Source organism: Lethenteron reissneri, chromosome 56 (genome assembly GCF_015708825.2).
Source record: "Lethenteron reissneri isolate LAM-NWPU_2019-01 chromosome 56, ASM1570882v1, whole genome shotgun sequence".
NCBI classification, from domain to species: Eukaryota; Metazoa; Chordata; class Hyperoartia; order Petromyzontiformes; family Petromyzontidae; genus Lethenteron; species Lethenteron reissneri.
This window is the reverse complement of record NC_083834.1, coordinates 3,413,018-3,436,994: the sequence shown is the minus strand read 5'-3', so window position 1 is coordinate 3,436,994 and position 23,977 is coordinate 3,413,018. Positions and strand designations below refer to the sequence as shown.

Here is a 23,977-nt window from a genome sequence, read left to right as displayed (position 1 = left end):
TTTTGACGACTGCTACCGTTGTTAACGTTTTAATGCATTCGGTGAGACCCAGGGTAGCAGCCTCGCAGCGAGTCTCAAGATTCACTTTCAGGAGGGTCCTGCCACGTTTTCGCATTAGGCGAGGGGGGGGGGGCGATGATTCCGCTGCCGTGTGTTGATCCTCGCTCACGGTCACCAACACCGGAGGATGTTTGTCTTTGTGCGCTATGAGTTGTTGTGTTGAGCGGCAGCGCCGCGCTTTGCACGCCGCGCTACGAACCCGGCGACCCGGGTTCGATTCCCGCTCGAGGCCAACACGGGTAACAATTATCTGAACCGGCCATGGGCCTCCCCTAGTGTGTGAGAAAGTGTGTGAGAGAGTGTGAGACTGAGAGTGTGTGAGGTAGTGTCTCATACGAGTACCTGGTGCGGTGTGTAGACATCGCCACTGGGGAGACAAAGGAGGCCGGGCGTGGTGCTGGCCACCCACCCCCTCGTGTGCCGTTCCGGCCTTCATAGGTGCTCGCTCGCTAACAGCACTTGCCCCTACAGTCTGTTGAGGCTATACAGGGGATCTTTGTCTTTGCTGCGAGTTGTATGTGGGGGAACGGTGGCGTGGCAACGATTGGCGCTGCGCTGCAAAACTCGGCAGACCTGAGTTCGATTCCCGCTCACGGCCAACACCGGTGACGATTATCGGAACCGGTCCTGGGCCTCCCCCCTAGGTCGACTCGGCCTAAAATGAGTACCTGGTGTGCGGTGTGTGTGTAAAACATCGCCACTGGGGAGACAAAGGCGGCCGGGCGTGGTGGTTATAGCCACAAACTCCCGTCGTATGCCGTGCCGGCCTTCATAGGTGCTGCTCACTGACAGCAGATGCCCCAACAGTCTGTTAAAGACGACATGGGGCATCTTTGTCTATTCATCACAACGGAGTGATTTGCAGGGCATCTTTCCACATTCGAGTGTTTTTTTGTGGCCAATACCAGTTCATACTGTACGTGTGTTTTTTTTTGTCAGCTCTGAGAGCAAAATGGAAAACCCACGCAGAACACGGGGGGGGGGAGGGGGGGAGGAGAGCGAGAGAGATAAACATACCAGAGACTCCAAACAGAGGAGGAGGGCTCCAAGTCGGGAATCGAACCCAGGTGATTTTTGCAGTGAGGCACGAACGCTTACCACTGCGTGCCACCCTGGGCGCTCACGATCCAAACTTGTTTTCCTCGTTATGAATTTGTCTTAACGGAGAAGGGAAGTCAGCGTTAGGGTGGCTCGGAGATGTTAACTACCTCGCCTGGTGTACAGGAGGTCGGAGGTTCGATCCCGACCCTGACACCTGCTGCTGTATATTTGGAGTTTGCTTATCTTTCTTTCTCATCATCATCATCACGGTGGCTAGATGTTAACTACCTCGCCTGGTATGCAGGAGGTCGTAGGTTCGATCCCGACCCTGACTCCTGCTGCTGTATATTTGGAGTTTGCGTGTCTCTCTCTCATCATCATCATCACGGTGGCTAGGAGATGTTAACTACCTCGCCTGGTGTACAGGAGGTCGTGGGTTCGATCCCGACCCTGACTCCTGCTGCTGTATATTTGGAGTTTGCGTGTCTCTCTCTCATCATCATCATCACGGTGACTAGGAGATGTTAACTACCTCGCCTGGTGTACAGGAGGTCGGGGGTTCGATCCCGACCCTGACTCCTGCTGCTGTATATTTGGAGTTTGCGTGTCTCTCTCTCTCTCATCATCATCACGGTGGCTAGGAGATGTTAACTACCTCGCCTGGTGTACAGGAGGTCGTGGGTTCGATCCCGACCCTGACGCCTGCTGCTGTATATTTGGAGTTTGCGTGTCTCTCTCAACATCATCATCACGGTGGCTAGGAGATGTTAACTACCTCGCCTGGTGTACAGGAGGTCGGGGGTTCGATCCCGACCCTGACGCCTGATGGATATTGCACGTTCTCTCTCCCCGTGGTGGCGTGGATTTTTCTCAGGGTCATCCACTGATTCCCTCCACATTTAGAATCAACGCCACGTGTTTAGAGTATCTGACTGCTGATATCAATGTCGAGGTGATGATCATGATGATGATAAGCCACTTCGTTGAGTTAGCAATTGTGATATATATATATGCTCCAAGCACGTGTGCTGTTTCATTCAGACGCTGTTGCCTCGACAGACCTGATCTTCACCTGAGGACGGCTGCTTGCGTTGTGGCCGAAACGTCGTGAGAATTATTTTATTATGTTTTTTTATTTTTATTTTATTACTTCCCTTCTACGTGACTTTACCGAAAGAACCAAGAAGATTATCAATTGTGATAGCCAGGTCGCTTCTGAAAAAGAGCTACAGATCTTCGTGGGGGCATTACCTCGTAAAAAAATAAAATAAAAGGTTTAGTTTAGAGCTGTGGGTGAGCGAGCGAGTGCGTAGTGGTGAGGAGAGGGCGAGTGAGCTGTGGGTGAGCGAGTGACAGCGGAGTGGTGAGGAAAGGGCGAGTGAGCTGTGGGTGAGCGAGTGACTGCGTAGTGGTGAGAGGGCGAGTGAGCTGTGGGTGAGCGAGTGACAGCGGAGTGGTGAGGAAAGGGCGAGTGAGCTGTGGGTGAGCGAGTGACAGCGGAGTGGTGAGGAGAGGGTGAGTGAGCTATGGGTGAGCGAGCGAGTGCGTAGTGGTGAGGAGAGGGTGAGTGAGCTGTGGGTGAGCGAGTGAGTGCGTAGTGGTGAGGAGAGGGCGAGTGAGCTGTGGGTGAGCGAGTGACAGCGGAGTGGTGAGGAGAGGGTGAGTGAGCTGTGGGTGAGCGAGTGACAGCGGAGTGGTGAGGAGAGGGTGAGTGAGCTATGGGTGAGCGAGCGAGTGCGTAGTGGTGAGGAGAGGGCGAGTGAGCTGTGGGTGAGCAAGTGAGTGCGTAGTGGTGAGGAGAGGGCGAGTGAGCTGTGGGTGAGCGAGTGACAGCGGAGTGGTGAGGAGAGGGCGAGTGAGCTGTGGGTGAGCGAGTGAGTGCGTAGTGGTGAGGAGAGGGCGAGTGAGCTATGGGTGAGCGAGTGAGTGCGTAGTGGTGAGGAGAGGGCGAGTGAGCTATGGGTGAGCGAGTGCGTAGTGGTGAGAAGAGGGTGAGTGAGCTATGGGTGAGCGAGCGAGTGCGTAGTGGTGAGGAGTGGGTGAGCAAGGTGCAGGCATTACCTAGCAAAATAAACATAGAATCTAAATCCTGGCAGGTGGCGGAGGAGAAGGGATCCCGCAAGAAGGCTCCATTTCCTAAAGTGTCCTCGATTATATGTTTTTATCTCATCTGTTTAGGGGGCAGTGTTTCTAAAAACTGCGGACCACTCTGTCGATGCAAACATTACCACCGGACCACCCAGCCTGCACCCCGTGCCTCCCTTATTACAGACCAATTCAGAACCTTATTGATCACCCTGTTCCCCTCATAAATCTCAACGTTCATCCAAAATGTGTTCTTTTTTGCCCGTATTGAAACGGCTGTACGACGGATGGATCCGAAAACGCAATTTCCCTGTACAAGAATGCGGGTAAACCGTATGGGTTGACAGGTATTCTACTATACGCTACACTGCTATACGCTACACTGCTATACGCTACACTACTATACGCTACACTACTATACGCTACACTACTATACGCTACACTGCTATACGCTACACTGCTATACGCTACACTACACTACTATACGCTACACTACTATACGCTACACTGCTATACGCTACACTGCTATACGCTACACTGCTATACGCTACACTGCTATACGCTACACTGCTATACGCTACACTGCTATACGCTACACTGCTATACGCTACACTGCTATACGCTACACTGCTATACGCTACACTGCTATACGCTACACTGCTATACGCTACACTGCTATACGCTACACTGCTATACGCTACACTGCTATACGCTACACTGCTATACGCTACACTGCTATACGCTACGCGACTATACGCTACACTACTATACGCTACGCGACTATACGCTACGCGACTATACGCTACGCGACTATACGCTACGCGACTATACGCTACGCGACTATACGCTACGCTACTATACGCTACGCTACTATACGCTACGCTACTATACGCTACGCTACTATACGCTACGCTACTATACGCTACGCTACTATACGCTACACTACTATACGCTACGCTACTATACGCTACGCTACTATACGCTACACTACTATACGCTACACGACTATACGCTACACTGCTATACGCTACACTACTATACGCTACACTACTATACGCTACATGACACCACAATAGTACATTCCTGTCAACCCCTTATCAGAGCCTACCCTTATTACAGACCAATTCAGAACCGCATGGGTCACCCCGTGTCCCCTATACATCTCAACGTTCATCCTACAAAGTCCCATCACAAGGGAGAAACACAAACTCAATTTCCCTGCACAAGAGAGCGGGGTAAACCGTACGGGGTGACACGGAATGCCCCCAGCCCCCCCATGGTGACAGCACGCATCCACATCTCTCTGGATACCACGCATACTCAATTATCCATATGACCGGAACGTCAACATTATTTTGCTAACGCAGCTAGACGTTTATTTTTAGGGGGGGGCATTTAGATGTTAGGGTAGTTTTAACCAGGGGAAAAATTGAATATTTTTTGCCAGTATCAAAGTATGAAAAATAACAAGAATAGGTTTTGGTATTGGCAAAGGAGGTCTAGTGATGTAGATGCTCACCCGAGCCCTCATTACTTTGATAGTGCATGGTCTTTGAGCTGTGCACGCCTTTTGGCGTACTCTGGTCTAGCACCAATTGGGTCGAGGCTCAAAAGAAAGCCGTCCCTTGGTGTGGACAAATCAGTTTCAAGGACAATGCATATATTATCATAGTGCGTTTTTTGTTTGCATTTTGACTGCAATTATTGTGGTTAATGCAGACATGAATCCTTGTAAAAAGGTTTCAGTTTTGTCGCCAGAAAAAAGGGAAAACCCCTATTATTAAGTATAAGTTTTACGCTTTCTGTCAATGAAACAGGAGGTTGTTCAGATGCTCAAACACCAGACGGAAACCTCTCGCTAGGAATCAAGCACTGCATTAACCGCTCACAGTACTTGCGGTGAACATGCAAACGAACGTGCCTCTGATATCACTGGTCAACAAAAAAAAATTCTGGCCTGGACTTTTGCAGCTGTTCTAGACTAATTTCAGGGTGCCGATTCCAAATCTGATCTCAGATTTGCTCTATCACATCTCATTTATATGCTATCGGCATACCCCATTTTCATTGATTTTACCAGAAATTAACTCCGTCACTTATGATTGCAAGTTGTTGCGAGTCAGTGACTGCTTTAGTGTGTAGGATAGTGTGATTATAATATCATTTTATGTAGATATCCACATTTATTTAATATATTTCTTCTGCAGTTTTCATTGAAAATGCAATATTTAATATCTCAAAAACCTGACGTGATAGACAAAAACTGATGCCAGATTTGGAATCAGCACCCCAAAATTACCTTAAACCCGTTGGAATACCTTATGCCAGAAAAAGTGTGTTGACCAGTGTAATCGGTGGGCATTGCCTATGAAACTGATTTGTCTACGCCAGAGGCGGCAGCAGCAGCAGCCTTCTCTTTAGGGCCTCGTCTCACCACCAGTGTCAGACCAAAGAACGCCATCAGGCAAACAGCACAAAGACAATGCCACTAGGTAACCAGAGCATGCTTTGTGCTTGCATGCTCAACGCAAGTGCGTGTGGTTAGCTGCCGAACCGTTCAGCAGTTCTACTGCTGGATTATTATTATTTTTTTCCGCCTGTGTTGCGATCGAAACGTCGTCATCTATTATTTGTTTCTACCTACGTAACTTTACCGAAAGAACCAAAGAGTATAGTGTAGTGCATAGTAGTGTAGTATAGAGTAGTGTAGTGCATAGTGCAGTGTATAGTAGTGTAGTATAGAGTAGTGTATTGCATAGTGCAGTGTATAGTAGTGTAGTATAGTATAGTGTAGTGCATAGTGCAGTGTATAGTGTAGTGTATAGTTTACTGTATAGCAGTGTAGTGTTTCGTAAACAAAACAAAAAACGACGCCCACGATAAACTCGCGCCTCGTTTCAGCGAACGCACGCGGCGGAGTCAAAGGGGACGGGGGCTCTCCCTACCCCCGTTCACTTGCGCTTGAAAGAGATGAGATCAATCGTAGGCACTATCACCGCCCTTCCCGTCATCCGCAAGCCAACGGCGAATGACAACAGTACACAGAGGAACGCCGTGTTACTGTTGAGACTTTCACGCGAACTCTACGGTGCGAGCACGTGCGGTGGCGAACGTGAAGTGAACTTTCACAATGAATTGAAGTTTTTGTTAGTTACAAATTTTGGCGTAAATCCACCGCCAAAACCGCGCTGGAAGACGTCTGCCAGTAGAGGAAGATGATGTTAAACTCCCCCGCCTGGTATGCAGGAGGTCGTGGGTTTAATCCCAACCATGACGCCTGCTCTAGATTTGGAGTTTGCGTGTCTCTCTCTCTCCCCGCGTGGATTTTCCTCCGGTTTTTCCCCTCCACATTTAGAATCGACATCACGGCGTTTGGATTATTTTGCTGCTACAAATTTCCAGACGATAAGCCACTTTCCTCGAGCTATCATTTGTGATAGCCGTGTCACTTTGTAAAATAAAACAAAGTTCAGTTTCAATTTAACTAGAAGGACTTTTAGTTTTAAGAATCGATACTGGCCACTGTCTATAAATGGAAGCCTCTCCAAGCCGCCATTCGCTCAGGATCTTGCAACGCGACAAGACCCCAGATCCTCGCTGGCGACGCGCGATCCGATCTCATCGCCGCTCCATCTCCACCGTTGGGGGGGGGGGGGGGTGTTTGTATCACCACGAGGCCGCCAAATAAAAAATTAACCCGTAAAAACAAAGTTTTTCACTATAAATCCTTTATATGCGTGGCATCGGTTTTATTTTATTATTCATTTCCGTTTTTCTTGAGTAAGAGTTTCATTTTTATCACATTGGTATTTTAAATTAAATATAAGGAAAGTCGTATATAAGGATTATAAGGTTTTCAGTTTTTGTATGATTGTTTATATTGTACATTTTTGTTGTTTTCTTAAATAATTTTCTGTGTTTAGGAAAAATATATGATTGTGTTAGTGAAAATTTGGTAATTACAATTGGTAATTACATATAATTTATTTTTTCCTAAAAAGTGGAAAATATTGGAAAAACATTTTCACGAAAATAAATTGTCACGCACGAGTCTGTGTGCAAAATGTCAGCTCGATTGGATCACGGGAAGTGGGTTAAAAAACGACCGAAAGATTTGCACGGTCGTAAGCGCGCAAGCAAGCAAGCGAACTTAATATAAAGGATTTAAAAAGTTGTCGAGTAAATATCCTCTCTCTAGAGGGGCTCTCTCCTCCCGCGGAAAACATTCCCTGGCAGTAGCGGCACGAGCGAGCGATTGCAGAGGCTGCGCTACGACCTCTCCTCCTTCCTCTTACTCCTCTTCTTCTTCCGTATGGCTGCTGATGTAGATTGCAGAGCAACGACTACAATTCCACATTCAGGTGCTCAAGCGCAGACAACCGTGTCAGGAGTCAGCGGAGCAGTTGCATCGCCGTGACGTCCCCTTCGTATTTGTCGATGTGGGGGCGGCGCTGCGTCGTTATGAGTCGTCGTACTGCGGTGCTGTTCAGGACGACGACCCACGGTCGCACGCCACCGCTGGAGAGGTTTTGTTTGTTAGCGCAGTGGGGTGGACTAGCAGCTACGTGGAAGATCAAACCCCAGGGGATTTTATGCGTCGAGCCTTTGACAACCGGTGTTTCCTTGAACTCCGTTCAGCTCTCCAAGCGTCATCGGGCTTTGCGGTTTGCGTGGTCAGTGGATGGCGGTTTAGGGGTGGACCTGTGAGGCTATCGGCGATGGACCGTGGGGGTTGATACTCTGGCGCAAAGCGGGGTAAAAGCGAGCGAGCGAGCGTGCGCGCACTGTGCTATGAAACCGGAGAAGTGAATTTCATTCCAGGCCCTGTGGGCTGGCGTCAATGGCGACCGACATCCGAAACCGGTCACGGGCAGGAGCTTTGTTAAAAAAGAAAACACAGCACAAAGAAGAATCGCGTCGCTTTTTACGTTTTCATTTGGGCCCTCTTCCATTAGTATAATCATGAAGTGGCTTTTCAATCCCCCTGGGCTTAGTAGGTTGAACCACATTAGGACTGTAATTCAGAGAGAAATCATTCGGGGTCCGCCGCCTTTCTTGATGATCTGGAGAAGTGCTGATGAAATACCAAGGCGCCTAAACTAAACTATTTGAACTATTTTTCAATTTCGCGAGGTAAGGCCCTCCTGAGCTATGTAACTCTTTTTAGACGCGACCTGGCTATCACAAATGATAGCGCAACGAAGTTTGCTTTTCATCACGTGGACATTTATAATAGCAGCCAACGATTCTAAACACGTGATGCTGATGCTAAATGTGGAGGGAAAAAGCGGAGGGATTGGGGAGAAAAAATCATCGAAACCACGGAGAGAGAGACATGCACAAAAACTCCAAATATACAGCGGGTGTCAGGGTCCGGATCGAACCCACGACCTCCTGTTTACCAGTCGAGGTAGTTAACATCTCCTAGCCACCGTGATGATGATGATGATGATGAGAGACACAAAAACTCCAAATATACAGCGGGTGTCAGGGTCGGGATCGAACCCACGACCTCCTGTTTACCAGGCGAGGTAGTTACCATCTCAGCACCGTGGCACCCTTAAATTAATATTCCATCCAGGCTGGGATGGCGACTGGACAGAGCCTGGCGTAAGTGCCGAACCGTCACGTTATTTCACTAATAGGCTGTACACTTCAAAACCGATGGACGATTACCCTCAGAGTGACATCCCCATGGGTATTATTAAGACGATTGCGACAGTTTTGATTGCCAAGCGGCCTAATTTGGTGACACTGCCCATGTGCCATCAATTCATTCGTAATGTTGTTGGGTTACTCTCCGACTGCACAGAAGATTCCAGCACTTTTGCCAATCAACTGCTGGATGAAGCCCCCTCTCTCTCTCCTCCACCCCCTCAGCCATCCCCCCCTAACTCCCCACCGCCTCCCCCCACCAACGCCGTCATGGTCGCGATAGCTGCTGATCCACTTGGAGCGGACGCGTCGAAAGAGGTTGCTTCGTTGAGCTATCATTTGTGGCTACTGCAAAATAAACTAATCGCTCGGAGGGGGAGGGGGGGTTACCTGATGACATAAACAAATATCTACACTATGGGGACCTCATTTGCCAGTAAAAATATGATAATTGGTTCTTTACCCTTCTATCTGGCAACAAAACTGACACCTTTTTGCAAGGAGTCATGTTTGCATAGACCGCAATACCTGCAGTCATAATACAAACAAAAGAACATAACTCTGATAATGTGCACTGTCCTTGAAGTTGATTGGTCCACACCCGAGACAGCTTTCCTTCGAGCCTAGTCTCATATGGGTTGGACCAGATGACGCCAAAAGGCGCACAACTCAAGGACAATGCACCATCAGAGTATGAGAGCTCGGGGCAAGCATCTACACTATGGGGACCTCATTTGCCAGTAAAAATATGATAATTGGTTCTTTACCCTTCTATCTGGCAAGAAAACTGAAACCTTTTTGCAAGGAGTCATGTTTGCATAGACCGCAATACCTGCAGTCATAATACAAACAAACGAACATAACTCTGATAATGTGCACTGTCCCTGAAGTTGATTGGTCCACACCCGAGACAGCTTTCCTTCGAGCCTAGTCTCATATGGGTTGGACCAGATGACGCCAAAAGGCGCACAACTCAAGGACAATGCACCATCAGAGTATGAGAGCTCGGGGCAAGCATCTACACTATGGGGACCTCATTTGCCAGTAAAAATATGATAATTGGTTCTTTACCTTTCTATCTGGCAACAAAACTGACACCTTTTTGCAAGGAGTCATGTTTGCATAGACCGCAATACCTGCAGTCATAATACAAACAAAAGAACATAACTCTGATAATGTACACTGTCCCTGAAGTTGATTGGTCCACACCCGAGACAGCTTTCCTTCGAGCCTAGTCTCATATGGGTTGGACCAGATGACGCCAAAAGGCGCACAACTCAAGGACAATGCACCATCAGAGTATGAGAGCTCGGGGCAAGCATCTACACTATGGGGCAAGCATCTACACTTTTGCTGGCAAATGAGGTCCCCATAGTGTAGATGCTTGCCCCGAGCTCTCATACTCTGATGGTGCATTGTCCTTGAGTTGTGCGCCTTTTGGCGTCATCTGGTCCAACCCATATGAGACTAGGCTCGAAGGAAAGCTGTCTCGGGTGGGGACCAATCAACTTCAGGGACAGTGCACATTATCAGAGTTATGTTCTTTTGTTTGTATTATGACTGCAGGTATTGCGGTCTATGCAAACATGACTCCTTGCAAAAAGGTGTCAGTTTTGTTGCCAGATAGAAGGGTAAAGAACCAATTATCATATTTTTACTGGCAAATGAGGTCCCCATAGTGTAGATGCTTGCCCCGAGCTCTCATACTCTGATGGTGCATTGTCCTTGAGTTGTGCGCCTTTTGGCGTCATCTGGTCCAACCCATATGAGACTAGGCTCGAAGGAAAGCTGTCTCGGGTGTGGACCAATCAACTTCAGGGACAGTGCACATTATCAGCGTTATGTTCTTTTGTTTGTATTATGACTGCAGGTATTGCGGTCTATGCAAACATGACTCCTTGCAAAAATGTGTCAGTTTTGTTGCCAGATAGAAGGGTAAAGAACCAATTATCATATTTTTACTGGCAAATGAGGTCCCCATAGTGTAGATGCTTGCCCCGAGCTCTCATACTCTGATGGTGCATTGTCCTTGAGTTGTGCGCCTTTTGGCGTCATCTGGTCCAACCCATATGAGACTAGGCTCGAAGGAAAGCTGTCTCGGGTGTGGACCAATCAACTTCAGGGACAGTGCACATTATCAGAGTTATGTTCTTTTGTTTGTATTATGACTGCAGGTATTGCGGTCTATGCAAACATGACTCCTTGCAAAAAGGTGTCAGTTTTGTTGCCAGATAGAAGGGTAAAGAACCAATTATCATTGACATAAACAAAGTTTAGTTGTATTTCTATATTTATTTTTTAAAGTGATTTGCTTACCTTTCCTAGCACTCCTATCGTGTGTTTGCACTGTTTGTTGTTGTAACATTCCTACCCCGTGCCCCTGCTGGACACCTGTGAAAAAGTGCTTCATAGCTCATCGGATTTACTCCTGCAGTATGAATAAATATTCAGATTCTGATCTGACTAACTGTGATGAACTTATTGATGCTGTTTGGAGGACAGAGGATGTGGTGGTGGTAGTGGAGATTTAAGAAAAGTGTGACTGTTGTTTCAACTGGAGAGTTAAACTTAAACTAACCTATTTTACACGCTTTCATTTAACTCGCTCTGTTGTTGTTGTTGTCATTGTTGTATCCTCAAATCTTGTAACTCAATTTTAACCCACTTCCCAATGTGGTATCGACTGCAAACTTGGTATACTTATGTCATACTGATGACAAGACGATATTCTATCATTAAAAATAAAAAAAGATATATTTTCAAACATTATTTTTTAAATGTTATGTTTCGGCTTGGGTCTAATTGTCCACGCTCAACTTGACATTGGCTGTAATTGCCCACGGTCCCTTACGTTATGGCAAGCTTCGGGGCCACTTCCTGGAGTCGTGGAGTTCTTCCATTACTCATTTCATAAAAGCGTGTTTTTAAAAAAGTTTTTTTTACAAATATTACTTATTTTTATTCTACCAGGTAAGACCTACTGAGCTATGTAGCTCTTGTGTCAAAAGGGACCTGGCGATCACGAAGGAAAACTCAACGAAGCGGCTTCACATCGTGTGGAAATTTATAGCAGGAACCAAGTACTCGGAATGCACGTTGATTCTAAATTATGAGAAAAACTGGAGGACACAGCGACAAATCCACGCGACCACAGGAAGAGAGAGAGACGCGCAATCTTCAAATATACAGCAGCAGGCGTCAGGGTCGGGATCGAACCCACGACCTCCTGTACACCAGGCGAGGTAGTTAACATCTCCTAGCCACTGTGATGATGACGAGAGAGAGAGACACGCAAACTCCAAATATACAGCAGCAGGCGTCAGGGTTGGGATTAAACCCACGACCTCCTGTTTACCAGGCGAGGTAGTTAACATCTCCTAGTCACCGTGATGGTGATGAGAGAGAGAGACACGCAATCTTCAAATATACAATAGCAGGCGTCAGGGTCGGGATCGAACCCACGACCTCCTGTACACCAGGCGAGGTAGTTAACATCTCCTAGCCACCGTGATGATGACGAAAGAGAGAGAGACACGCAAACTCCAAATATACAGCAGCAGGCGTCAGGGTCGAGATCGAACCCACGACCTCCTGTATACCAGGCGAGGTAGTTAACATCTCCTAGCCACCGTGATGATGATGAGAGAGAGAGACACGCGAACTCCAAATATACAGTAGCAGGCGTCAGGGTCAGGATCGAACCCATGACTTCCTGTACACCAGGCGAGGTAGTTAACATCTCCGAGCCACCGTGATGGTGACGAGAGAGAGACACACAGACTCCAAATATACAGTAGCAGGCATCAGGGTCGGGATCGAACCCACGACCTCCTGTATACCAGGCGAGGTAGTTCACATCTCCTAGCCACAGTGGTGATGATGAGATAGAGACACGCAAACTCCAAATATACAGCAGCAGGCGTCAGGGTCGGGATCGAACCCACGACCTCCTGCACACCAGGCGAGGTAGTTAACATCTCCTAGCCACCCGCAGCACCCAGACACATATCAACGCCAATACCAACAACACCGCCGCTACCGTCGCCACCACCACACCCAGCCAAACAGCGCTAATCACACTCTCGTAATGCGGCAATTTATAGCAATCGTCCATCGCAGAGTGATGTAGGGCTCAGGTGGCTCGTTTTGAAATTGGCTCGATGATCACAAAGAGCCGGGGCGTTGCGCTGTCGCGTCACCGATTGCGTCACCAGTTGCATCACCAGTTGGGTGTTTTTCGGTGAAATATGGGCACCGGTGGCTTCGGACCGTGACGTTTCTTACGCGCCCATCCGCAAGTTCAATAAGGGGCCGTCCATAAATGACGTCACGCGATTTTGGACAATTTTTGACTCCCCCCCCCTCGTCACACGGCGTCACAAAAAGTCAGACCCCCCCTCAAATATGACGTCACAAAGCTCTGCCCCCCCCCCCCCCAAACCATATTTCCAATTTGAAAATAAAAAATTCTTCAAATCACTTTAAACTATTGTCATTGTAGTGCGTATTTAATGTGGCGCTGCACTCTGATGTTGTAGGAGAAAACATTTATTAAGAAGTCTATTTAATTAAGTAGAACGTGTCGTCCATATTTATTTAAAGTTGCGCATTTGATGTGACGTCACATTTCTCAACCCCCCCCCTCGTCACACATCGTCACAAATGTACACTTTTCATCACCGGGATATTTTGGGCCAATGGCTGTCATGTTTTTTTTTGGTGATTTCGAAAAGTGTATTGGTTTAGCCATGTTTGTTTGTTGTAGTACAGAGTTAGACTGATGGCCTTAATCTAAGTTGTCTTGTGGTTGTTGTTGTTTGACTTGCATCCCACTGGGATATTTGCACAGGGTTGGTGTACGGTGATTTTTCTGCAATATTTTGCTGTCTTTTCTTGGATTTTCTGTTTGCACTTAGTCACAATCACTTTAAGATGTTTTTTGTTTATGTTTCTGTTTTTTGTTTGTTGCGGTTGCACCCGATTCAAGAGCCGAATGGTTCACAGGGCTACACCTAATACATGAACTTGAACCGGGAGGAAACCCGTGCAGAACAAGCGGGAGAGAAAGAAAGAGAAGATACTGCCTGCTCTCCGACAACGCGACGAATGTACAAGTGAACACATTTTTTATAACGCGGCCGCGATTTGGATGTACAACGCGATCGAGCAAACGAAACTACGTCGCATGGCTGCATTGGCGTAGCGTCTCACAAGGCGGCATGCTGCTGGATTCTTCTAGATCAGGGGTCGGGAACCTTTTTGACTGGGAGAGCCATAAAAGCCAAATATTTCTAAATATATTTCATTGAGAGCCATATAGTAATTTTAACGTATAATAAATGAAATATGTCTTACTTTTAATGCGACTTCTGGTGCTGCATGGTTTTGCTGATGGCCTTGTAGTCTGGTTCGTACGTGGTGAGGTTGAGTTTCATGCAGGCGTTGAGGCCCCGTGACACGTGAAATTTATCTTCAAAACTAATTTCTGTTTACTTTCAAATGACACACCATTATTAAGCAATATCACAAGTATTTGAAAATCAGTTCCAAACTGATTTTTTTTTTCAACTCAAAATTGTCTGGGAGCCATATGCCGTCACCAGAAGAGCCAGATGGTACACACGCGCCCCCAGTCTTTGTACGGCCTGTGTACGCATCTCACTTTTTGTGACCGTGCACCGTGCTTCGCCCAACATGACACATCACTTACGACAACGCGATTTTTCCAAAACGCGGTGTTCTTCAGGAACGAATCGGGAATCGAAGCCAGCGGCTTCTTGCTCCGAGGCGCGGCAGTTACCACCACGCTGCCCAACCAATAACTCTCCCAACAATCGACGCTAAAGCAGAGAAACCCGGCAGGTAAAGAGGTACACGTTGAAGTTCCTTCGCGCCGTACGAAAGCCAACCGTGTTGCCGTGGGCTCGCCAGGATGTGCAGTTGCATGGAGTCTACGTTACCTGGTTACCAGGTCGCCGTGGTAACCAGGGCGAGGGGTTTACCTTGGCGGCGACGATGCTGAGGCCCAGACCGTGCTGCTTCTTGAGCGTGACGGTGAGCACCTTGGGCACCTGGTGTTGCAGCGAGCCCTGCGTCACCACAACCGCACAAACGCAACAGCAAAAGCGCCGCCAATCACACACCGCCATCGTCACCGTGTGTCAGCGTATGTCAGTGTGTGTGGGGAGCGGTAGTGTAGTGTTTTTCCCTTCTACGTGACTTTACCGAAAGAACCAAGAAGATGAATCCCTGCAGTCACAAAAGCTTTAAATCGAAAGGTAGTGTAGTGGTTAGTGCGCTGCGCTATGAACCCGGTGAGCCGAGTTCGATTCCCGCTCGCGGCCAACACCGGTGGCGATTATTTGAAACGGCACTGGGCCTCCTGTAGGTCGACTCAGCCTCAAATGAGTACCTGGTGCGGTATGTAAACATCGCCGCTAGGGAGACAAAGGCGGTCGGGCGTGGTGCTGGCCACCCACCCCCTCGTGTACCGTTCCAGCCTTCATAGGTGCTCGCTAACAGCACTTGCCCCTACAGTCTGTTAAGGCTATACATGGGATCTTTGTCTTTGTGTGTGTCAGTGAGTTGGCACAGTGTAGGGGGGGAGGCATCTGCTAGTCATCTCACAGTCAACCCACGGCACCTGCGGGGTGTGCCCCGTGACCTCTTTGCGAGCAGCGAGCCTGCGACGACACTTCACGTGGCCTCAAAAAACATGCACCTGGCCTGGCACAGGTGCCGTGGTTGACGTCACCGTCACTCAGCGGAGAATGGCGGGTATTGGTATCAAGAGTGTGTAACCGGTCCTGGACCTCCCTTAGGTCGACTCAGCCTCAAATAAGTACCTGGTGCTGCGTGTAAAAACACTGCCACTCGGGAGACAATGGCGGCCGGGCGTGGTGCTGGCTAACAACTCCTTGTTTTCCGTGGCGGCCTTCATAGGTGCTACTCGCTAACAGGACTTGCCCCAACGGTCTGTTGACGCTATACGGGTGATCTTTGTCTTTGTGCTCGTGTAGGACGGGCTGGGGGATCAGCTGCTCAGCGTTGATGGCAACAGCCTGGTCGGCCTTTCTCAAGAGGGGCACAGTCTCATTCACACACACGTGCACTCACTCACACACTCGTGAACGATGGAGTGAACGAGCAGCACTTGCCCCAATGGTCTGTTAAGGCTATACGGGTTATCATTGTGTCAGCGTGCACGTATCAGCGTGTGTCAGTGTGCGTGTGTCAGTGTGCGTGTGTCAGCGTGCGTGCGTCAGCGTGCACGTATCAGCGTGTGTCAGCGTGCGTGTGTCAGCGTGCGTGCGTCAGCGTGCGTGCGTCAGCGTGCGTGCGTGCGTCAGCGTGCACGTATCAGCGTGTGTCAGCGTGCGTGTGTCAGCGTGCGTGCATCAGCGTGCGTCAGCGTGCGTCAGCGTGCGTGTGTCAGCGTGCACGTATCAGCGTGCGTGTGTCAGCGTGCGTGCGTCAGTGTGCAAGCACCGTGTCAGTGGGAAGGAGGGGGCCACTGTCGTTGTCGTGACCCTCAAAGAACACGGTCCACACTCCCGGTGAGCGTAGAAGGGGCACCAGACGACAAAGACCTGCACACACACACACAAAGGTAAAGATCCCCCATGCATGTATGTTGAACGTCTTTCGCACCATACGTAGCCAACCATGCTAATCGGGAGGTTCCGTGCCTCCCTAAAACGAGCACCTGGTGCGGGGTGTAAACATCGACCTAGCGTAGACACACAAGACTGTTGGGGAAAGATTGTCTTCTTTATAAAAAAATTGTATTTTAGCAGGTACGGCCCCCACTGAGCTATTAGCTCTCTTTCATAAGCGACCTGGTCAACCACAAATGATGGCTCAGCGAAGTGGCTTATCGTCGTCGCGTGGAAATGTATCGCAGCAGCCAAATAACCGCGTGGTGTTGTCGATTCTAAATGCGGATTGGATAAAACCCGTCAGGGTCGGGATCGAACCCACGACCTCCTGTACACCAGGCGAGGTAGTTAACATCTCCTAGCCACCGTTGTGATGATGATGAGAGAGAGACACGCAAACTTCAAATATACAGCAGCAGGCGTCAGGGTCGGGATCGAACCACGACCTCCTGCATACCAGGCGAGGTAGTTAACATCTCCTAGCCACCGTGATGACGAGAGAGAGACACGCAAACTCCAAATATACAGCAGCAGGCGTCAGGGTCGGGATCGAACCCACGACCTCCTGTATACCAGGCGAGGTAGTCAACATCTCCTAGCCACCGTGATGACGAGAGAGAGACACGCAAACTCCAAATATACAGCAGCAGGCGTCAGGGTCGGGATCGCACCCACGACCTCCTGTACACCAGGCGAGGTAGTTAACATCTCCTAGCCACCGTGATGATGACGAGAGAGACACGCAAACTCCAAATATACAGCAGCAGGCGTCAGGGTCGGGATCGAACCCACGACCTCCTGTATACCAGGCGAGGTAGTCAACATCTCCTAGCCACCGTGATGACGAGAGAGAGACACGCAAACTCCAAATATACAGCAGCAGGCGTCAGGGTCGGGATCGCACCCACGACCTCCTGTATACCAGGCGAGGTAGTTAACATCTCCTAGACACCGTGATGATGATGAGAGAGAGAGACACGCAAACTCCAAATATACAGCAGCAGGCGTCAGGGTCGGGATCAAACCCAAGACCTCCTGTATACCAGGCGAGGTAGTCAACATCTCCTAGCCACCGTGATGACGAGAGAGAGACACGCAAACTCCAAATATACAGCAGCAGGCGTCAGGGTCGGGATCGCACCCACGACCTCCTGTACACCAGGCGAGGTAGTTAACATCTCCTAGACACCGTGATGATGATGAGAGAGAGAGACACGCAAACTCCAAATATACAGCAGCAGGCGTCAGGGTCGGGATCAAACCCAAGACCTCCTGTATACCAGGCGAGGTAGTTAACATCTCCTAGCCACCGTGATGATGATGATGAGAGAGAAAGACACGCAAACTCCAAACATACAGCAGCAGGCGTCAGGGTCGGGATCGAACCCACGACCTCCTGTATACCAGGCGAGGTAGTTAACATCTCCTAGCCACCGTGATGATGACGAGAGAGAGACACGCAAACTCCAAATATACAGCAGCAGGCGTCAGGGTAGGGATCGAACCCACGACCTCCTGTATACCAGGCGAGGTAGTTAACATCTCCTAGCCACCGTGATGATGATGAGAGACACGCAAACTCCAAATATACAGCAGCAGGCGTCAGGGTCGGGATCGAACCCACGACCTCGTGTACACCAGGCGAGGTAGTTAACATCTCCTAGCCACCGTGATGATGATGATGATGAAAGAGAGACACGCAAACTCCAAATATACAGCAGCAGGCGTCAGGGTCGGGATCGCACCCACGACCTCCTGTACACCAGGCGAGGTAGTTAACATCTCCTAGCCACCACAGTGTTGTTCGCGAGTGCCAGTCGGGGGTGGAGGGTGGCCAGCACCACTCACAGCCGCCTTTGTCTCTCCCGAGTGCCGACGTTTACACACCGCACCAGGTGCCCGTTTAAGGCTGAGTCGACCTAGGGGAGGCTCGGAAACATTCCTGATATCAATACCGACTATAATCACCCAGGAATGTGTGTCCTTAACGCTCGTGACGTCACTCCACATCGACCAGCCCCCCTCATTAATATTCATGAGCAGGTGACGTCCTCCAAATGGACACCCCCTCCCATTATTATTACTTACTAAGAATGTCAGTGTGCAACGCTCGTGACGTCACTCCACGTCGACCAGCCCCCCTCATGAATATTCATGAGCAGGTGACGTCACTCCACATGGAGCACCCTCCCCCCTCATTAATAATCATGGGCAGGTGACGTCCTCCAAATGGACATGCCCCTCTCATTAATAATAATTAGCGGCTGACGTCACTCCACACGGGGGTGGGGGGGGGGCGAGGCGCCTCCTAATTCTAATTAATTATCGGACACAGGTCACCGGGGTACGGATAGTAGTGTGCTAATCACTGGGCCACCACTCTCCACACCTGATGATACAAACACCCACCACCCGTACCGCCCTGTTACAGAGGGGTGAGGAACTCTGTGAGCCAGTGGGACCCCCTCTCTTATTCACTGTCTCTCTGTCTCTCCCTCTCTCGCCCCCATAGCTCTCTAACACAGAGGGGGAACTATGCAAGTCGGTGTCGCGCTTCCCCAAATGCTCCTCTGCGTCTCTCCCTCGCTCTCTCTGGCAGAGCGGAGCGAGAAATGCCTTCCCGCCGTACCTTTCTTCATTATTGACAACTTGCAGCTCAGCACACGGCAGATGCCTGCGCAGCGCGACTCACGACCGCCTCTTGATACCAAGATCCAGGATGGTCATCGTGTCTACGCGCCGCTTCTCGGTGGCAGCCCCAACAGTCTGGAACGCCATCATCCCTCTGCACATTCGCAGCATCACCTCAATCGCCTCCTTTAAGAGAGACTTAGAAACTCACCTCTACAATCATGCTTTCCAGCGACTCTGAGCTTGGCTCTGCGCCTCTGAGTTGCGGCCGTTACGTCCGCAAATTTGCGCGCGTTATCGATTGCATTATTATTATTATTATTCCATGTGGAACCGGGGCATTCACTCCATCTCTTTCTCTCTTACACACACACAAACATTCTCTCTGTATCTCTCCCCCTTCATCTCTCCCTCCCTCTCCCCCGTGCCTCTGGGCCAGAGCGGTGCGAGGAACGCGGCGAAGTCCGTGTGGTACCCCGCTTACTCCCTCACTCCGTCTCTCTCTCTCACACTCGCTCTGCATCTCTCCACTGCTCACTCCATCTCTCCATCCCGCTCTCCCCGTACCTCTCTGGCAGAGCGGAGCGAGGAACTCGGCGAGTCTGTCTGGAACCCCGCTTACTCCCTCACTCCGTCTCTCTCTCTCACACTCGCTCTGCATCTCTCCACTGCTCACTCCATCTCTCTCTCCCACCCGCTCTCCCCCGTACCTCTCTGGCAGAGCGGAGCGAGGAACTCGGCGAGTCCGTGTGGCACCCCCTTGACGATGTCGCACGAGTAGCCGTCCTCGGGCAGCAAGAAGGGCAGCTGCAGGTCCGGGTCCTCCTCCAGACGCACCTCGCGCATATCGCTGTGCGCCAGCTCGTCAGCAGTGCTGGTGGCCATGGCAACCACGCTGTCGATCAGTTCCTGCGAAGACCAAAGACCCACCCCCCGTGCAGCTTCAACAGACTGTCGGGGAAAGTGCCGTTTGCGAGTAGCGACGATGAACGCCGGCAGTGGGGCACACGAGTTGGGTGGATCGCCAGCTCCACTCCCGACTAACGTTGTCTCCTTGCGTCACCCGGTCTATCCCCACGTCACCCGGTCTATCTACACGTCACCCGGCCTATCCACACGTCACCCGGTCTATCCCCACGTCACCCGGTCTATCCACACGTCACCCGGTCTATCCACACGTCACCCGGTCTATCCACACGTCACCCGGTCTATCCACACGTCACCCGGTCTATCCACACATCACCCGGTCTATCCACACGTCACCCGGTCTATCCACACATCACCCGGTCTATCCACACGTCACCCGGTCTATCCACACGTCACCCGGTCTATCCACACGTCACCCGGTCTATCCCCACGTCACTCGGTCTATCCCCACGTCACCCGGTCTATCCACACGTCACCCGGTCTATCCCCACGTCACCCGGTCTATCCCCACGTCACTCGGTCTATCCACACGTCACCCGGTCTATCCCCACGTCACCCGGTCTATCCCCTACGACAGCCAGCGTATCTGCCATCGCCCCCCCTCTCCGCCGTGCGTGTCTCCCGTGCCGTGCCCCCCCTCCGTACGCGAGGGATGCTGGGCTCCCCCGTGGCGCCCTGGTATCCCTCCAGCAGTGCGCGCAGCTGCAGTGAGTTGAGCTTGAAGCAGGTGCTGCTGATCTCCGGCGCGTCCTTGGGCGCGTACTTGTCCATCGTGAGCAGGGTCGTGGCCTGGGATGCAGACCGCACGGTGAGAAGTGCAACAACAACAACAAGAGGATTCATCTTCTTGGTTCTTGCGGTAAAGTCACGTAGAAGGGAAATAATAAAATAATAAAAATAAAACGTAATAAAATCATTATCACGACGTTTCGGCCACAACGCAAGCAGCCGTCGCCGAAACGTCGTGAGAATTGTATTTTATTATGTTTTATTTTTATTATTTTATTACTTCCCTTCTACGTGACTTTACCGAAAGAACCAAGAAGATGATCCCTGCAATCACGAAAGCTTTAAATCGAAACAAGAGGATTAACGGCAACGGGCCCGGCCGCCTTTGTCTCCCCGGGTGTGCGATGTCTTACACTCCGCCCCCCACAGGTACTCATCTGAGGCCGAGCAGACCGTCACCGGTGCTCGTGGCCGTGAGCGGGAATCGAACTAAGGATCACCGGCTTTCGTAGCGCGGCGCGCTAACCGCCGCTCGCCCACACGTACACATGCACACAAACAGACGCACACACGGACACACACGCAAGCACAAAGACAAAGATCCCCCGAATAGCTTTTAGCAAACTGTTGGGGCAAGTGCTGTTAGCGAGAAGCACCTATGAAGGCCGGCACTGTGGCACGCAAAAGGGTGGGGTGGCCAGCACGACGCGCCCGGTAACCTTGGTCTTCCCATTGGCACCAGGTACTCATTTGAGGCTGTGTCGACCTAGGGGAGGCCCATGACTGGTTCAGATAATCGTCACTGGTGTTGGCCGTGAGCGGGAATCGAACTCGCCAGGTTCATAGTGCAGCATGCTAACTGCTACACTACCGCTCCTGACACTCCACCACGGCCAACACATAGACACAACAACAACAACAACCGCCATTCCCCACTAAGTGGCGGTGATGTCACCACGACGCTTGTGCCACACACAGCCTGCACCACATGCACACAGTCCGCACCACAATGTACACAGCGTAGTACACCACACAATACGCTATACATTCCACAGTACACCACACTCTACAGCACACCACACATGCTGCAGTTCACCCACTCACATGCAAAGAAAAAGATCCCCCCCCGGAAGGCCTTAATAGGACTGTTGGGCAAGTCCTGTTAGCGAGTAAGTACACACACCACACACACATCACATGCACCACAGACGCAACACACACCACACCACACACCACATACACACCCACCACACATCACATGCACCACAGATGCAACACACACCACACACGCAACACACCACACACACACCACATACACACCACACACCACACAAACACACACACCACAACACACATCACACACACGCAACACACGCCACATACACACCACACATCACACACATCACACACACCACACACACCACACAAATACCACACACACACACAACACACCACAAGACACCACACACCACAAACACCACACACCACACACACACACACCACACCACACACCACACAAACACCCCACGCAACACACACACACCCCACGCAACACACACACACCCCACACACACACACACACCACCCACACCTGCATGATCCTGCTGAGGTGGCAGTCGGCGGCGAGCTCGAGGCCCTGGCGCTCGGCCCAGCCCTCGACGGCGTGCAGGCGCTCGTGCAGCGCCACCCCCCAGTAGTAGGAGCAGAGGGGCTGGCGAGCCGCAGCGCCCCGCGCCAGCTCGTTGAAGAGCCACATGTTGACAAAGTGGAAGAGCTGCGAGAAGAGCTGGATGGTGAGCGCCGCGTTCACGCGGCACCGGCGCAGCAAGGACATGGCGCCGCTCAGCGTCTGCAGCACGTCGTCTGGGAGGGGGAGGGAGGGAGGGCGAGGGAGCATGAGGAGGAATAAGAGGATGAAGAGGATGAGGAGGGCGAGGGAGGGAGAGGAGGGAGAGGGAGGATGAGGAGGGCGAGGGACGACGAGAAGGAATAGGAGGATGAGGAGGGAAGGGGAGGAAGAGTATGAGGAGGGCGAGGGAGGAAGAGGGAGGGAGAGGGAGGGTGATGGAGGGTGATGGAGGGCGAGAGACGCTGAGAAGGAATAGGATGATGAGGAATAGGTGGATGAGGAGGGCGAGGGAGGAAGAGGGAGGGAGAGGAGGGCGAGGGACGACGAGATGGAATAGGAGGAAGAGGAGGAAGAGGGAGTGAGAGGAGCAAGAGGATGAGACTGATGACCACACAGAGCTGATGGACAAGCCGAATTTGGCGCCAGATTGCTGCCTGGCCACCAGAGGTCGCAAACGAGTTTTGATTCCTTACCCGTACCCGGCCGCACCAGGGTCGCAAACGGGTACCCGTACCCAGCCGGGTAGGGATTCCCGTTCCCTACCCGTACCCGTACCCTACCCGAAATGAGTGACAAACGGTTACTCACCAGTGACTCACGGTCTACCCGTACCCGGCCGCACCAGGGTCGCAAACTGGTACCCGTACCTGGCCGGGTACGGGTAGCCGGGTATCGGGTAGGGTACGGGTATCGGGTATCGGGTACCCGGTTGCGACCTCTGCTGGCTACTGCCTTCCCCTCCGTGTCCTTGGTTCCTCCTCACACCTCCAAGTCGTTCCCTCTCGCTCTCTCTCTCGTGCTCACTGTCTCTCCACGAGGGATAAATTCTAGATTTGAAGCTTTCGTGACTGCAGGGATTCATCCTCTTAGGTTGCTTTCGGTAAAGTCACGTAGGTAAAAAATAATAAAATAATACATCAGGTGGGACCGTCACAGCTAAATTTACCGATTCACTTGATACAGTAAATTTAGCTGTGACAGTCCCACCTGAAGACGGAGACTTGTGTTGCCTCCGAAACGTCGTGATTTATTATTATTTTTTTACCTACGTGACGTTACCGAAAAAACCTAAGAGTATGAGAGGGATCAAGCACGGCGTGCATTACAAGTTGAACTTAATAGGATTATGATTTTTATTAAGAAGGAAATTCACCGTTTCACAGACGGCCGCCTCTATTCTTGGAAAGCAATCCAGGTATAAGTTCAGGGCAGGGCAGGTTTTGTTTGCTGGCCAAAAAGACAAAGATCCCCCCCCCCCCGTATAACCTTAACCGACTGTAGGGGCAAGTGCTGTTAGCGAGTAACACCTATGAGAGGGCCGGCACGGCACACGAGGGGGTGG

At 50.7% G+C, this 23,977-nt stretch overlaps 1 protein-coding gene across 9 annotated transcripts in view; it reads right to left on the bottom strand.

Moving 5' to 3' along the window:
- Positions 1-23,977, bottom strand: part of AFDN (afadin, adherens junction formation factor) — a 217,466-nt gene that overhangs the window by 72,243 nt on the left and 121,246 nt on the right. For all 9 annotated transcript variants that reach the window (XM_061574668.1, XM_061574662.1, XM_061574667.1 and 6 more), the window contains 5 exons: positions 22,378-22,649; positions 20,703-20,846; positions 19,841-20,039; positions 16,330-16,430; positions 14,844-14,930 (listed from right to left, as the gene is read on the bottom strand). In XM_061574668.1, coding sequence (XP_061430652.1) covers positions 14,844-14,930; positions 16,330-16,430; positions 19,841-20,039; positions 20,703-20,846; positions 22,378-22,649 — 803 coding nt within the window. The remainder of the gene's footprint in view (positions 1-14,843; positions 14,931-16,329; positions 16,431-19,840; positions 20,040-20,702; positions 20,847-22,377; positions 22,650-23,977) is intronic.